The sequence below is a fragment of the Marmota flaviventris genome, chromosome 12, assembly GCF_047511675.1.
Source record: "Marmota flaviventris isolate mMarFla1 chromosome 12, mMarFla1.hap1, whole genome shotgun sequence".
Taxonomy (NCBI): Eukaryota; Metazoa; Chordata; class Mammalia; order Rodentia; family Sciuridae; genus Marmota; species Marmota flaviventris.
Window position 1 is genome coordinate 13,674,944 of NC_092509.1, and position 16,391 is coordinate 13,691,334.

At 48.4% G+C, this 16,391-nt stretch overlaps 1 protein-coding gene across 1 annotated transcript in view; it reads right to left on the reverse strand.

The window, feature by feature from the left end:
- The window catches only part of Nid1 (nidogen 1), a 70,786-nt gene extending 57,205 nt beyond the window's left edge, over positions 1-13,581 (reverse strand). Inside the window, exon 1 of the mRNA XM_027948013.2 lies at positions 13,222-13,581. Within this exon, the coding sequence (XP_027803814.2) occupies positions 13,222-13,446 (225 nt within the window). The 5' untranslated portion in view covers positions 13,447-13,581. The remainder of the gene's footprint in view (positions 1-13,221) is intronic.
- Between the last annotated feature and the right edge of the window lie 2,810 nt (positions 13,582-16,391).

Consider the following 16,391-nt stretch of genomic DNA (forward strand, 5'->3'; position numbering starts at 1 on the left):
CAAAGAACCCCAGAAGACCAGGTACTATTAATATCCATATTTTTCTGGTAAAGAAAATTCAGTAGATTGATCAATTTGTCCAAGGCCACTAAGTAATAGGTGGCAACATTGGATTCTAACTCAGGGAACCTGACTCCAAAGTTGGCCGTCTTAATTGCCACATGCAGAGCCTTCTTGAAATCATTGTCACCTTTAAGGCACCACTGTTCCCACTCAGCTAAACCTCACACTCCTCCGGGAAACGGGGAAGGGGCCGCTGAGATCCAGGGGCACCAGCCCCATGGTGGTGGTGGGGGGGTGTGTGGTCCAGGGCCTACTGCAAAGCCAACTAGCCAGCAAGGCCAGATACCTCCCACGTCTTGGTGGCTGGAACCCCACTCCAGCCATCTTTTCTTGAGAATATAGACCTTTTTAAAATTCTCTAATCACATAGGAGAGATTTTGCAAATGGACCCTATTTTGCTCTTCTAGAGGCTATAGATTGGAAGCACCCAAATCTGAAAGAGCAGCATTCAGAGGCTGGGGAGTCCATCAGAGGCTTGAGGATGCTCTGCCTGTTCCCCTCCTCCTACCACAGCAGAGCCTTCTCATCACTTCTCACCTCATAACCAGGGAAGGGTTAGGGACAACAGAAGAGAGCCAAGACCAAGCTCCTGGAACTGCCAAGAACCTGGTAGCAGAGTTCAAGATGGGGAGCCAATCTGGGGCCAGGCAGGAGAAGGACAAGTGCTCTGAGAGCCAGCAGTGGACTTGACATGACCCACTCTTCAAATGCCACAGGTTGTTAACTTCTCGGGCGATGTGTTTTCTTTCCATCACCACCTGGCACCAGCAGGACTTTTCTAGAATATACTGCCAGGCCGCAGAAGGGAGTCAGCAAAGGGGCCTCTGGCCACCAGTCTCTCAGGGTCCAACAGCCCCCACCACAAACATCCAGCAGGCTGCACAGGGGAGCGTGGGAACAGCTCGCCTTCCCAGCCGCCGCCACGAGCTGGCAGCCACCAGCTGCTGGTGGGAAGTGAGCACACAGAGGCCACATACAGACCACTCCGTTGTCTAAAGCTGTTTTCAGTGAAATTTAAATCAACCCAACAATTTTGAAAACACTCCCAGTGTCTTTATTATTTGGAATCTGGGTCCAGGAATGTTTCTATTTTCTTAAGGAATGTCTTAGAAATAACCAAGTTTTCATGGAAGTATCATGAAGAACTGAAAAAGCTTTGGAGAAAGATGGCATAATCCTCATTAGTATTATTATTGGAAATTATCTTTCAACCAATGTGACTTTGCATTCAACTCATTGCCTTCATTATTAATGTAATACACAGAAGAGCCAGAAATTTTTTAGATTCTTAGACTTAAGCTTCTCCCCCATAAACTTCCTTTTCAGATATACCTCTCCAGATACATCATCAGCAACCTTGAACAACATTTCTGTACATTAGGTGTGAGACCCCCTTGGGGTCCACACAGCCCTGAGGAGCTCCCAAGGGCCAGAGCCCTCACCACATTCCCCCAGTGCTGATGTCAGGGACCCCGGGGTGGGCCTTTGCTCCTCCCCCCGTTCTCACCTCCACTACCTGCTGCCACCAGTACCTTCCTTCACTTGACTGGCCTCCTCAGAGAGCTCCCCACTATGTCCTGCAGGCTCCTACCACTGGCCTCTCCTCCTCCCTTCCCCTACTCCCTTGCCCAGATTTCTGACTCCATCCCCTATGGGTTTCCTTCCAACTTTGCAGACTCTGGCTGCTCTGTCACTGTGAGTTCAGCTCCTTGGGGTAGGAGACTGTCCATTCAGGTCACCACTGCAGCTCCAGAGTTTACCTGCTACCTGATACACGTTTCCATTTCTTCCTGACTTCCTCCAATATGCAGGCAGGGAGGTTCCAGGCAGGATAGGACCTGTGCACCCAGACTGCTGTGGAAACCATGCCGAGAGAGAGTTCATCAGGGAGCACGAAGGACCACAGAACTCTGTGAACCTGCAGTCCTTGCTGCCAAAGCAGAGAGTGCCTGAACATGAACCCGTAATGCAAATGTGACCAATCTCTCAGTTTACAGGAAGACCAGGAGACAGAAGAACATGTTAAATGATACAACAGGGATGTGATCAGCAAAATCCAGAAGTTGGTATGCTGGAAAAAACAAATGTCAAGTTTCTTTAATAAATAATTTGCGAGGAAGTCAGGTATGATGGCATATGCCTGTAACCTCAGCAACTCGGGAGGCTCAGGCAGAAGGATGGGAAGTTCAAGGCCAGCCTCAGCAACTTAGCAAGACCCTGTCTCAAAAATAAAATGAAAGGGGCTAGGGGTCTAGCTCAATGGTAGAGGGCCTCTGGATTCAGTCTCCAGCACCCCTAAAAAATTTCAAGGAAAAGAGAGGTAGGGAAAGTGGGGGAGCTTATAGATTGTTAAAATCCTAAGAAAAGATTATACCCACCAAATGCAATCGGTGGGCTTCAGCTGGGCCCTGATTTAAACCCTGATTCAACTGAAAAGCAAAATAAAACATTTTATGAAACTATGTGGATATTGAATAATGTTAAGAAATTATTATTAATTCTAATCATGATCATTATTTTTCTGCTTTGTTTTTAAAGAGAATCTTTTTTGAGACACACTCTGAAATATTTACAATGAAAAAAATGTTTGTGATTTGCTTAAAAATAATAGTTTGGGACAAGAAAGGGAATATTAGGAACAGTTGGGGCTATAAATGAAACAAGATTTGTCACATATTAACAGCTGTCAAAGCGGGATGATGGGTACAAAGGAGTTCCTAGCATCAATCTATTTTTGAATACATTGAATATTTGCCACAAAAAAGTTTTTTTTTAATTTTAATTAGGTATTTATGACAGCAAAATGCACTTTGATCCACTGTACACAACTGCAGTGCACGATGTGGCATCGCACCCTATGGGCAGTCTCATGTGTACCTAGGGTACTGATGTCCATCTCATTCCACAATCTTTCCTGCCCCCAGTCCCCCTCCCCACCCAAGGTTTAGTTTTTGAAAAGCTAATGAACATCATTATCTGGAGTTTAGCAAAGGGGCCAGTGGTTTCAGCAGACAAGCTGACACTCATGCGTGGTCACCAGAGGGCCTGTAGCACACCATCTTTGATTCTGTTCTGCTTTTCCAGATTTATTGAGGTATCTAACTGACAAAAACAAATTATATACATGTGGGTGGACAGCGTGATGACTGCCATCTGTGTAAGCGGCATGAAGGGACGGCCATACCAGGTTAGTTGGCAAGACGAACAGACACGGGAACTAGACCACCCCGATGAAGAGCTGGGGAAGAAACCCACACGGTGCGGTCAACTGACACGTGGCAAGAGCACCAAGAAGACAGAGGGATGGGGCAGTAAACAGTGCCACGAAAACTGGTTATCTTTGCAAAAAATGAAACTGGAGCCTTGCTTTACAGTGCTCACAGAAACTAACGTGAAGTGGATTAGAGACAAATGTAGGATCTGAAACCATAAAACTCCCAAAAGAAAACAAGGAACTGGCTCTTGGCATTGGTCTTGGCCACGCTTTCTTGGGGGCATGACACCAAAAGCTCAAGCAACAAAAGCCAAAAATAAGTAAGTGGGACTCCGTCAGGGCTTTGAATTCCTTCCCCGGCTCTCCCAGCCTCTCCCACGCCTCCATCCCAGGAGTATAAGTGGCTTTGGGCCTGCTGGTTAATGAGCAGAAGGTGCTGGCAAATGCAGCTCTAGTAATTAAAGCCAACCAAATGTTACAGGCACCAGCAGTGCCCGGGTCCAGAAAGAACAGTTGTTAAGCAAGGGGGTGCACAGCAGTCACAGTACTCTGCTCACCCATCTGCCCTGCCTGAAACAATTAGGGTTATGGAACCAGACTTCAGTTTTGGTGTGAACATCTGTAAATAGGAGGCTAAAGTAGAAATCCAGGTGCCAGGGGAAGTCTTTAGGTGGCCTAGCTTCTCCAGAGAACATCTCATTTCTTCTAGAAGGCTTTTCTGACCTCCCCAGTGAGAGGTACCACACTCCAACTTTGCATTTAGCACCTCAGAGCGCATGCATGCCCATAACCCCAGTGGCTTGGGAGGGTGAGGCAGGAGGACTGCAGGTTCAAAGACAGCCTCAGCAACTTTGTGAGGCCCTGAGCAACTTAGCAAGACTCTGTCTCAAAATAAAATATAAAAAAAGGCTGTGGATGTGGCTCAGTAGTTAGGTGCTCCTGGGTTCAATCCCTGGTACACCCCCCCCAGGGAAAAAAAAAAAAAAAAGGATCTCTGACTCTATGTCACCTGGGTGTTCCTGCTGGGGATCGCACCAGGAGCCCACCCTGAGTAAGCACACTCTAGGAAGCCTCCAGGAATTACTGAGAGCTAAACATGACAGCAATTATGTTAAAGTGTCAAAGTAACAAACATCTCTGGCCAGGTGAGATCCTTGTTACTTACATCAAAGAGTAAAAACTGTTTGTTGAAAACACCTACCTCCTTTGGCAGGTTGACCAGTGTAAATACTGCCCTGAAGCCTTGCTTACCAACTCCATTTGCACTGGAAAGGTTCCCTTAGCAAGGTGCAAATATGTGCCCTGCATGTCCCTGGCAGGACCTAAAGCTCTTTCCTCTCCCCACTCACCCCAAGGCACACAATGCACAATATAGCTTTTCATCGGCTGCCCTAGGGCAGAAAGTGTCAATCATGTCACAAAACTACAAGGGGAAAATGTCACCCACCTCATAATTAACAGCTGAAAAAGCCCACCTGTGATGGTTTCAGCCCATCTAACAAAAAGGAGCAAGTAACTTAAAGTGGAAGAGCACTTCCTGTGTCAAAAGCAGTTGCTGTCATTTTCCTCTTTAAGACAGTGGGAGATGCTGGGGAAAGTCGAAACGCAGATAGTCAATTGAAATCGTACCAGAGTTTCTATATCCAAGTGCACAGTCTAGAAGGAAAACAACAGCCATCATTTTGGTTTCCGTGAGCAGAGCTGCAGTCCCCAGGGCAGAAAGCAGCCTGCAATAGAGAGGAAGGCCTTCTCCAAAGGGTGTGTGGTCAGAGAATAGTTGAGGTAACATAAATGAGAAACAAACAGAGTGGCTTTAGAAATGCAAATAGCTGTGCTGAGAAGACAATGACATTTGCGGGAATGCCAACTCCCTGGGTGGTAGACAGGGGGAACTCAAGTTAGAATTATTTAGAATAAAGAATGGGAAAGCTACAAACATTTAGAGAGTGTATGCTGTTTACAGTCCTTTACTGTGACTGTTTGCATTTTTAGAAGTTTAATAATTCAACACTGTCTTCTCCTGTGTGAAACAGACAAGGAAATGGAGAGACTAATGTTCACTCAGCTGCCCAGCGATGAAAGCAGGATCCAGACACACTTCAAGTGGGTTCCATAACCCGGGTCTTTCTAGTCACACGCGGCTGCTCTGTTTGGAGAAATGGGGGCAGGAGCCATGGACAAGGTGGCTTCGTAGCTAGGGTTCAGCAGCCAGAAAAACCTGGAAAACTAACAGGCTTAAGAAAAGAAAAACTTTGAAAACAAGTCCAGGATACAACCAAGTCAAAAGTCTAGAGCCCAGACGAGGACCTGGGGCCTTGTCAATTCAGACAGTTTACAAAGCACTTTTACCTCAGTTTTCTCACTAAATTTAGTAAAGTGGGCATTATTAACAGCTTCTTCCTTCTTAGTTTGAGGGGAAAAAAAAATGAGCTTCAGTTTCTATCACTTGCCTAAAGACCACACACTAGTAGTGACAGAACAAAACTCCAAGTCCAGCTGTATGCAGTGGCCACGCCTGTTATCCCAGCTGCTCAGGAGGCTGAAGCAGGAGGATCCCGAGTTCCAGGCCAGTCTGGGCAACTGAGTGAGACACTGTCTCAAAACAAAACTAAAAGAGGGCTGGCGCAGCTGCCTGGAATGCCTGAGGCCTCAGATTCAATCCCCAGCACCATCAAAAAAAAAGAAAAGAAAGGAAGGAAGGAAGGCAGCCCAAGTCCAAGGCAATGGTATTCCCATTAACCCCATAGAACCGGAGAATGGCTGTCTTGAATTAGAAATAGAAACAAAAGTATTACTAAATAAAGGTGAGGGACAACCAAGGGTAATAGAAAGTCATCAAATGCTGCTTAATCCAGTTAATGTCTAATGAGAGATTCAAAGAGTTACCTACCTATCTCTACAGAGACGACATTCCCACACTTAGAAATGGTCGAGGTCTTTACATTTTAACTACGTGGTTTGCCTATCAGAGAAGAGATAATGATGCCCTTGAGTACTCCACTTCACCTCGGAGGGTGGGGACGGAGGAAGGGGCCTTGCCCAATGCCTCCATCTCTGTGGAGAACAGGGTTCTCCTGAGAAATCAGCACTGTGGCAACAGGAGCCTCCTGATATACTAATTCCTTCATTTGAACATCAGAGACTCTAGGAGAGAGTTAAGGATTCAGTGTGCTCTGTTTCTGTCTTTCTAGAAGGAGACCTACTGTACTCACAAGGAAGAGCCTTGTCCTCAGAAGTGCCAGCTAATAATGCGGAAAGAACAATAGAAACAAGCAAATGACAAAAGAAAAAAAAAAAAACACGGATGAAAGGTTGGGGGCAGGGACTAGCTTGGAGACCAACATCCACCAGGGCTCTGCTCACAAACTTCAGAACATGGTTGACAGACACTCCCTGGCCGTCATCTCCTTGGTGCCTGTTATTAATCTTAACAAGATGAACACAGCAACAACCAGACATCAGCGGTCCCATGTGACCCACAGTTTCATTTACGAAGTACTTTAGTTTAAAAAAATACAACATATTCATCAATAAAAAAACAATTAAAAATTAAATTAAAAACTTAAAAACTCAATTAAAAGGATTGAAATAGCCATTTCTCCAAAGATGACGTACGAGTGGCCAATGAGCACAAGCAAAGATGCTCAGCCTCAGGACCCACTGGGGAAATGCAAGTCAAAATCATGAGACACCACCCCAGATGCACGGAACCAACAATGCTGGCGAGGACGCAGAGCAAGTGGAACCCCCGGACACAGGAGGGACAGTGCAGTCACCGTGCAACAATCTGACAGCTCCTCAGAATGTCAAGCAAAGTTAGAAATGACCTAGCAATTCTGCACCGAGGATGTGCTCAAGATCCTAAAGCAGGGATCCACACAAAGCTTGCACAGGATTATTCATGGCATATACTCAAAATGGCCCAAACGGATAAACAAACTGGATGTCCATTAACTAAAGAAAGGATAAACAGGGCTGAGGATGTGGCTCAAGCGGTAGCGCGCTCGTCTGGCATGCGTGCGGCCCGGGTTCGATCCTCAGCACCACATACAAACAAAGATGTTGTGTCCGCCAAAAAGCTAAAAAATAAATATTAAAAAAATTCAAAAAAAAAAAAAGAAAGGATAAACAAAATGTGGGTTATCCAAACAACGGATTGTTATCTAGCCACGAAAGAATGGAGTTTTGACCGTGATGGGCTTTGACAGTGACGGGCTTTGACAGTGACGGGCTCTGACAGTGACAGGGCTCTGACAGTGACGGGACTCTGACAGTGATGGGCTCTAACAGTGACGAGGTTCTGACAGTGATGAGGTTCTGACAGTGATGGGCTCTAACAGTGATGGGTTCTGACAGTGACGGGGCTCTGACAGTGACAGGGTTCTGGTAGTGCTACAACAGGGGTGAACCTCCAAGACTTGCAGAGTGAAAGATCACACATTCCATTTTCATCAAACAGCCACAACAGGCAAATCCAGAGACAGAAAATAGAGTAGTGGCTGCCAGGAGCGGGGGAGGTAGAAATGGGAAGTGGCTGCCGGATGCCCGGTTTGCTTTGGGGCTAATAAATATTACTTCAGAACTGGATAGTGGTGACTGCTGTACAGCTCTCTAAAAATACTAAAAGTCACTACACCATACTTAAAGGTGAGTTCCATTGTATGTGCCTTATATCTCAATAAAGCTGCTGTTTAAAAATCAGAGAGGGAGATGAGTGTAATACATGAGAAGAGAGATACATTTGAGAATCTCCCTGCAAGGAGATTTTTAAAACATGAACAATGATGTCTCTAAGGTAAGTGAGAAGGAAAATCCATTTTCCACTGTTTTTACTAGACTGCTTCTTTGAAACCTTAGATGTATTACTACTTCCAAAATTAATTTCAAAATGAAATTATACATGTTTTTTACAGGAAAAAAATCTAACTGAATATTTTCAAGATATGATTCAATGATCCACTTATAGGAAATGCAAAAATGAAATAACACACTAAGCTACATGACACAGAAATGCCCAAGGATGACAGGCAGTGATTCTCAATAAGCAGATTAATCAAAAGGGGAAAACAGCAACTCATAAGCATGGTCCTTTTTTGAATCCCTGACTGAATAAGGTGAGGCTCCCTCCTGCCACCTGCCCTCCCCCTCCCAAGCTAAGCTCTGTCACCCTTTGTCCCTGCCCTGTTGGAGAGGGTCTCAGGCCTCTCCCCAGACTTCCTGCCAGCACATTGCACCCTGAGTTTCTTCTTCCGGCACAATGGCACATGGGCACTGTGTCACCACTGGCTCAATGTCCACCGTCCTCATGATCCTGTAGGCTCTGGGAGGATAGAAACACATGATCTATTTTCAATTTCTGTCCAAATCCTCGCACTATGCCTGGCATACTAGGGGACAAATTAAGTATTTATGGAGTGAATGAATGACGGATCTTAACACTGGACTGCATTTCACATTATAGCAATAAGGATATCCAGCATCTTGAAAACGTTAAACTGCCTACATGGCAGGGGGTCACCAATCAAACCGAATTCAAGATTCAAAATGAAATGCTTAGGGGATAACCTTGTTGAACCCTTTCATTTTATATGTAAAAACACCAGGTTGACAAGAGGCTGAGAAAGGAAATGATTTTCTATCAATTGTAAGTTGGTGAGGAGAGGTCGGTCTACAAGGCACCTCCTTGGACCCCCCAGGGCTTAGCTCCCCCCTGTCTGTCCCAGGTCAAAGGCACGCCCCCAGCTGGTATTCTTTGCAATAGATAGCCTCCTCAATTAATCAGCTGCATTTTCGCCTCCACTAGAGATGAAAACTCTGTTTTGGATTCTGCCATTCAACCATAGTCACTGAGCAACTTCTGGCAGACCAGAAGCAGGGGTCCCTTTTTCCAAGTGGCCCCAGTTCCAGGCTGAGGTTCAGGGCTGGGTGAACAGGGTGTGGGCAGGATTTTAGCCCTACTGTGTCCTGGGCCAGAACCCTTTGCGTGCAGTGAACAGCCTGCGCAGCCCTAGGTGGTGGCCCTGTGCTTGACCAGTCAATCCATAAACTTCCTGACTGCCCGTAAATGTGGCCACTCTATACCTGAAACATCTAGAGGACAGTGTGTGTGTGTGTGTGTGTGTGTTTGAGAAAAAGAAAGAGAGAGAGACAGACTGACAGAGAAGAGAAAGGGAAGCAGGGGGAAGGAAACCAGAGGCACAGAGATGAGTCAGGATAGAGACCTATGATCTTTTTGCTACCAAGGATATCCTTTGATTATTTTTCCATGGCATGAGGATTTTTTTATCTACAAAAAAAAACCCTAAATGCATTAAATAATAACAATTAATTCATTTCTCAATTTTTATGAATCAAAGACAAATAACTTAATATGCAATAAAATTATGTTCCAGAAATTCTTCTATTGATCTACACCCCCAATGAAAGTTTCAAATCAGCATGAGATTCCTAGCATAAATAAACTGACATAATAAAAATCCAGTCAAAGGAAGAACATGTTTTCATTGCTCTGTTCAACCTTGTTATGATTTTGAAAAACTCTCACCCAGGGAGTTCAAGGTTCATTGGCCAAGGCAACAGAGCTCAAGTGAAACGTCCAGTGGCTCAGAGGGGTAGCTGATGAGACCCAAAATGAAATCTGGAGAATGGCTGGTCTTATTGGTAGATTGTGCTGACTTACTATCCAAAGCTCAGAGGTCATTCCATGGGGAGAATGAGGCTTCCTCACAGAGGGAGCCCACGTGAGCCACAGGAGGAAATTGGTAAACCAAGATGGCACCTGGGGCACTGCCCAGCAATGTTCTCCTCCTGCCTTTGAGGACCTCATATACCTATATGATGTCCGGATCCCACCAGACCAACAGCACTCCAACAGACACTGGGTCTCAGGATCCTTTACACTCCTAATGTAGTTTGAAGAGTCCCAAAGACTTGTTTTATATAAATTATTACAATCGATATTTATCCTATGAGAAATTAAAGCTGAGAAATATTTAAATGTTGGTAACATTTAAGTAATGAACTCATGATATGATAAATGAGATTTTTAATGAAAATAATTACATTTTCCAGTTCAAAAGTACCTAGGAAGAGAAGAGTTATCATTTTACTTTTTTCAAATCAGCCTGATGTCTGGCTCACTGGAAGGCAGCTGGAGTCTCACATCTGCTTCTTCATTTGATCTGTGGTGATATCATGCATGCATCATGTAGCCTCTGGTGAGCTTCACTTTATATGTGTGAGACCATGAGAGTATCAAAAGCAAGTATCACGTTAGCATGATTAGGAAAAGAGTTTCAAACGTATAAATTCCTTGTAAAAGTTTCAGGGCACCCAGGGACCCTGGAGATGAAAACTCTGTTCTGGATTCTGCCATTCAACCATAGTCACTGAACAACTTTGGGCAGACCAGAAGCAGGGGTCCCTTCTTCCAAGTGGCACACTGAGAACAGCTGCCTTGGCACAACATTGATAGCAGGTATCGTTTTCCAGGGCTCCAAATTCAGTTTTTCTTCCTATCCTATTCTCCTTTGCAAACCACTGTCTGCAGGCTTCCACTTCCTCCCTAATCCAACTGGTTGCTTGAGGGTCTGCTAGTTCCAGGGCATCTCCATGTTCTGGTCCCGTTTCTGGTCTCCAAAGCCATTGTCAAACTTGGGCTAATGACTTCTCACTTGAGTCAGCCCTTCTGGCCAGCCACCCCATCCTTGTCTGCCTTCTTCATGTCCCTTAGGTGACCTGACAGATCACCTCTCAGATCCACCCTCTCCTTCCCTTTCCCCCCTTCTGCAGGCCTCTTGCCCACGTGCCAGGATAAACCAGCCTCTTACGACACTGGTTTCTGCTTCCAAACTCTCCCTCACCTGCTTGTCTAGGCCATCTTGCAAATCACCGGCAGACAGATATGCAAAACAGAGGAGCTACCATTACCCAAGCTTCCAACCACGACCTTCCAGCCACCTTCCATGACTCTCCACACAGCAAATTACATCACTTGGCCTCAGTTCTTCCCCCTCCCTGTCCCCCTGCTGGTTACCACCATGGATAGGATGACTGGCTTCCCAACTGACCCTGGGTACAGTTACCTGACTTGCTGTGGTCCATGAGATGTCAGCAGGCGTGGCCCAAGCCGAGATTTGAGAAGGCACTCAGGTCCTTCCACTATCTCTCCTGTGCCTTTGACATGAAAGAAGGATGAGTCTCAACTGGCCCTGGGAGGCAGCACTGTCCAGCAAAACTCTTAGCAATGCTAGAAATGTTCTAGAGTGTCAGTGTACAACATAGTTGCCATTTGCCAATGAGGGTGCTGGGCTCTTGAAATGTGGCTACTATGACCAAAACTTTCGTATTATTTTGTGGCCATTCATTTAGAGAAATACCTCTGGGTAGTGGCTACTGTGTTAGAAAGAACAGCTGTGGAAGGTGAGAGGTGGATGAAGCAGAGCAAATCATCCCAAACCCCTACCAAGGCTACCCTGGATCATTCCACTGCCAGGTGGTTCCATTGAGTCTGCTTTCTTACATGAGAAATTTTCGTGTTTATTTTCTGTAGCTACTAACTGATATTTAGTATTTCCTTCAACCTGAATGTAGGTAACTAAGCACAACAGCAGTAGCACTTAGTGATTCTGACCCTAACAAAATTCACAGGCCTTTCCACATCAAATTATAGTTGCTGCAGGTATTTACAGTCCTCAGGATCTTCAAGGTTCAATAGCTGCCTGGCCCACCCTTGAATCCACTGTTCCACCTTGTTATTTAATATGGTTAAAAGTAAGAACACCACTCCATACATTTTTTTTATATTTTGATCTGTATTTCAACATGTGAGATCTCTTGGGTAATCTCTCAGATTTTACTTCATGCATTCAAAAGCATTATGCTGCAGAGGGGTCTACAGACCGGGTCAGAATGCCCAGGGGGCAGGGCAGTCAACCGGAAGGGCTGAGAGCTCTTCGTGGGTCAGGGACTAAGGACTCAACTGACCAGCCCCACGAGGGTGTTATCCCAAGCGCACTCTGTCAGGCGGGCCGAGCCCAGCGGCTTCACCAGCGGGACAGGCTCCAGGCGCTGTTTGTGTAGTTCCCCACTTCTGGAATGCACGCTGCTTTTATGAAATCCACATGGTGCTTGGCTGGGGAGGCAGCGGCACCGCAGGGCTTGACCAAGTTGACAATGTCCCCAGGCCCGGCCAGTTCAGGGAAGGAGAGCTAAAGGTTGTCTGGCCTCGCTCCTCATGTGGGCCCCCTGGGGTGACAATGTCGGCCACAGGAAATTGGCTCACCCAGGCGCCCTGCGTTCCCAGCCCTGACCTCTGGACACTGAACGGCGCCCAGCAGAGAGCAGAATCACTGCCAAGTCGGATCCACAGTCCACACACACTGATGCAGGCGGCTGTCGGTTAAATGCCCGGGCGCGGGGCCGGGTCGGGTCGTCTCTTTTCCCGCCTGGCACCCCCGGGAATCCCTGTGCCCCCGCACGGGCTGGACCCTAACTTGGCTACTCTCCTACCCAGGCTCGGTGTCCGCACCTGGCCCCACCCGGCCGGGTCCTGCCACGCCAGGCACGGGACAAAGGCGAGACGCCCGACGACCTCGGGAGGCGACTCAGCCCACGGCCGCGGGAAGGAAGCTCCGCCCTGACTCCCGGGGTCGCGGAGTCCCGGCGTCCGGGCAGAGCGCTCGCGGAACGGGACAGACCTGGTGCCCGGTGCGGCCCAGACGCGAGTGCTCCTCGGGGAACATCTCCTGAGGCGGGAGACCCAGGCGGGCCGGGACAGGCCCGAGACCCTTCGGCTAGCAGACCCAGCGCCGCGCCCCGGCGGCCTGTGGCTCGAGTCCCTCCTGCGACGCCCACGTCCGTCCCGCTCGGCCGGCGCCCCCGGCGCGCCCGGCCTTCCTGCCAACCCCACGCAGTCCCGCGCTCTCCCGCCAGGCGGACTCACGTAGACCGAGGTGATGTCCGACTTGTCGTAGAAGCGGAGCGCCCCGCTCAGCTCCAGGGCCGGGGAGACGAGGTCGTCCCCGTCCTCCAGCTCCAGGTCGCCGTGTTCGGGACCGAAGGGGAAGAGCTCCTGGCGGCTCAGGCAGCCCCCGGGCCCCGCCAGCAGCAGCTGCAGCAGCAGCGCCCGCAACCACACAGCCCCGCGCCTGCGGCTCGTCGCCAACATGTTCCCCAACTGCTGTCCCGCACAGCAAGCGGCTCTGCGGCCCGCGGCTGGGGAGGCGGAGACGTAACCGGACGCCCCTCTGCAGCCCCTCCTCGCCTCCGCCTCCCAGCCTTCCCACCCGGGAGTCGGGAGGGGAGTCGGGAGGGGAGCCGTGCCGAGATGTAGAGGGCCCCGCCCCGTCCACCCAGCACGACGGACACGGCCCGATGGCCATTGGCGGCGACCGGGAGGGCGAGGGGGAGGGTAGTGGGACCTCGGGTCCCCCACGTTCTGGCGCCATGGGCCTTGGTGCCGGCGGTTCCGAACCAACGGTGGGTTCCCACCGAAGGGGTCCAGATGGAGAGAGCAAAGCGCGGGACTCGCACCATGGACCCCCTGCCAGGCTCTCCCCTGGAGCGAAGGCGACTTGGAAACGCTCTGGACCCAGGAACCGAGTGCACCCCAGTGCTGGTGGGGGGTTCTGGTTCCGGTCTCAAGCCTCCTAAGGGAAGACTGGGTAGCGCTGGCCATCAGTGGAGAAGGGACTGGACCAGGAGCATGTTCCTGTACTCATCCATCTATTCACACAAGTTTTGTGTGCCTGATCTTAGAACTCCTTAATGTGGAGGGTTCCCAAGAAATAGGGTCCCATTCTCCAAGATAATGGCAAGAATGTGTCGCTCAATTCAAGGTTAGGTTCGCTGGAGCCCCAAGTGATAAGACATTAGAACTGGAAAGATTCCAGGGAAAGCTTTGTGAGGGGCGGTGGGAATCGAACAGGACCTTCTGGAAGGAATGGGGAGGTGGAGCCTTAAGCCAGGTGGATGCTAGGGAACACCCCCCAGCAGAGAATTTGGGAGGGTCTGCTCCAAGTCTTGAATAACAGATCTAGGAATTTGAACTCCCGCTTAGACTCAAAGAAGTATTGAAAGTTCTTGACAAAGTGAGATAAGTGATTTAAGTGGTATCCTAACCGAGCTGTTGATCATTAATCTGAAAGTAGAGACAGTGGGTCTTTAGGGGTCTGGGGGGGGGGGGGAGCAGGTAGTGGGTGTGCAGAGTGAGAAAGAAAGAGATGTACATCTAGAAGAAATGAACCCAAGGGATGTCACAATGAAAGAAGGAACAAGACCTGATGACAGATTTAACATTGAAGCTGAAAAGACATGAGGTTAAAATTGGGTCAAAGTTTTGTGCCTGGAGGGTGGGTCAGAGAGCCAGTGCTGGCTTTGAAACCAGGGAAGAAGACATTTGGGACAGCTGGAGCTGGAGATGTGTTTGGCTTCAGACCTGTTAACTCAGATGGGTCAACAGGACATCCATATTTCCTGCTGGGAGCTAAAATTAAGGTCCTGAAAGCTCATCTGGAATCACTCTCCCAGTAAACAGCAAATTCTATATAATATTTAGAGGATGTAAATCCTGAAGCAGCAGAAAACAGGAAGAAAAACCAAATGAAGCACAGCTGCTGAGCTAAACGTTTTGTATCTACTGGTGACACTTTCTTTTAAACTCATTTGCCATCAGAGGTCACATTTGTCAATCGCTCACTAGGTACCCAGTGTTCTACAGGTATTAACCTTGCACACACAAGGAAGAAGCCATCCCTGTACTGCAGAGGGACATAGAGACTCAGAGGGGTTAAATCATTCTAAGATCACACAGCTGAGCCCTTGCAGGTGACCCAAGATGTTCCAGCTACAGGGACCCCATATTCATTTACTCATTTATTTATTGCAGTGCTGGGAATCAAATTTAGGGCTTCACACATTCTGAGTACTCCACCCCTGTGCCGCATCCCTGGGGACCCCTACATTAGTAGACCCTGCATTGCTGCATTTCTCCCTGTGTTAAAGAGAGCAACTAACTCGGCCCCTGCTTGTTAAATCCTGCATCACAGCTTGATCCATCTTCCAGAAGCGCTTCCTGGCTCCACTCCTAGCCATCCATAGCCTGCTGCTCTACCCTTTATCTCTGGGCTTCTGGGCCCCAGCAGCACCCGGTTCTAACCACTGAGATCCCATAAGAAGGCTCTTCTCCCCTCTGTCCACCTGCACATGGCTCTGGCCCACTGCTGCCTGGGCCCCGTGGATGAGGAGAGCCAGAAATCAGGGGCCTCTTCCTGCCTATGCAGAGTCTCCAATCCCCACCCACCCTACTCTTGGTCACACATCAGAGCTGTCCCTGGCGCCTTGTCTGCGCTTGGAATGCTCCCACCCTTTCACAGATTCTCTCCCTTTTTGGTACTCAGACAGCTGCGGGAACTCCTATTGGCCCACGGGATTCCCCAGCAAACGCAGGAGGGGAGCAGCTCTGGATGGCTGGTTCAGCACAGCCCCCAGTCTGGCTGGCCAAGGCCAGCGCCCCTACTACCAGCTGTGTAAGTGTGAGCAAGTTTTAGAACACCCATATCCTCACCGTTTGTGTGGGATATTCACACTTACAATCGAAGAGTTAGGAACACAATATAAGGTGATCTGTGAAAGGTCCCAGCCAGGGTTCAGAGAACACAGGCAGTTAATACTAAGCCACCATTATGATCTCAGGGAACTGTTTTCATGATTCTGATTGCTTCAACATCTCCTGAGAACGAACCATGAGTCAGACACTACTAGGAATTTTCAATACAGGACCATTAAGGCACAACCCTTTTATAAGCCTACAGTGTTTGGGGGAAAGACAGATAAGACCTTAACCATAGGATGCCTTGACAGACCAGCTGCTTCTGTTAGGTGCTTTATGCAGTAGTGCATCTGGTCCTAACAAAAGTTTCACGAGCCCCACACTGGGAAGCACGGTTCACTCTGGATTACCTGCTCCGTTTCCCATAGTGAGCAGAAGATTTGAGTCCCCCACCGAAGCTGATGCACTTTCTACCACACCATCCTGCCTTTCTACAGCAGGCTAGGTTTCTGTTTCCATCTCCACCCACAGGAAACCTTGCTCCACTGTGTGTACACAATGCG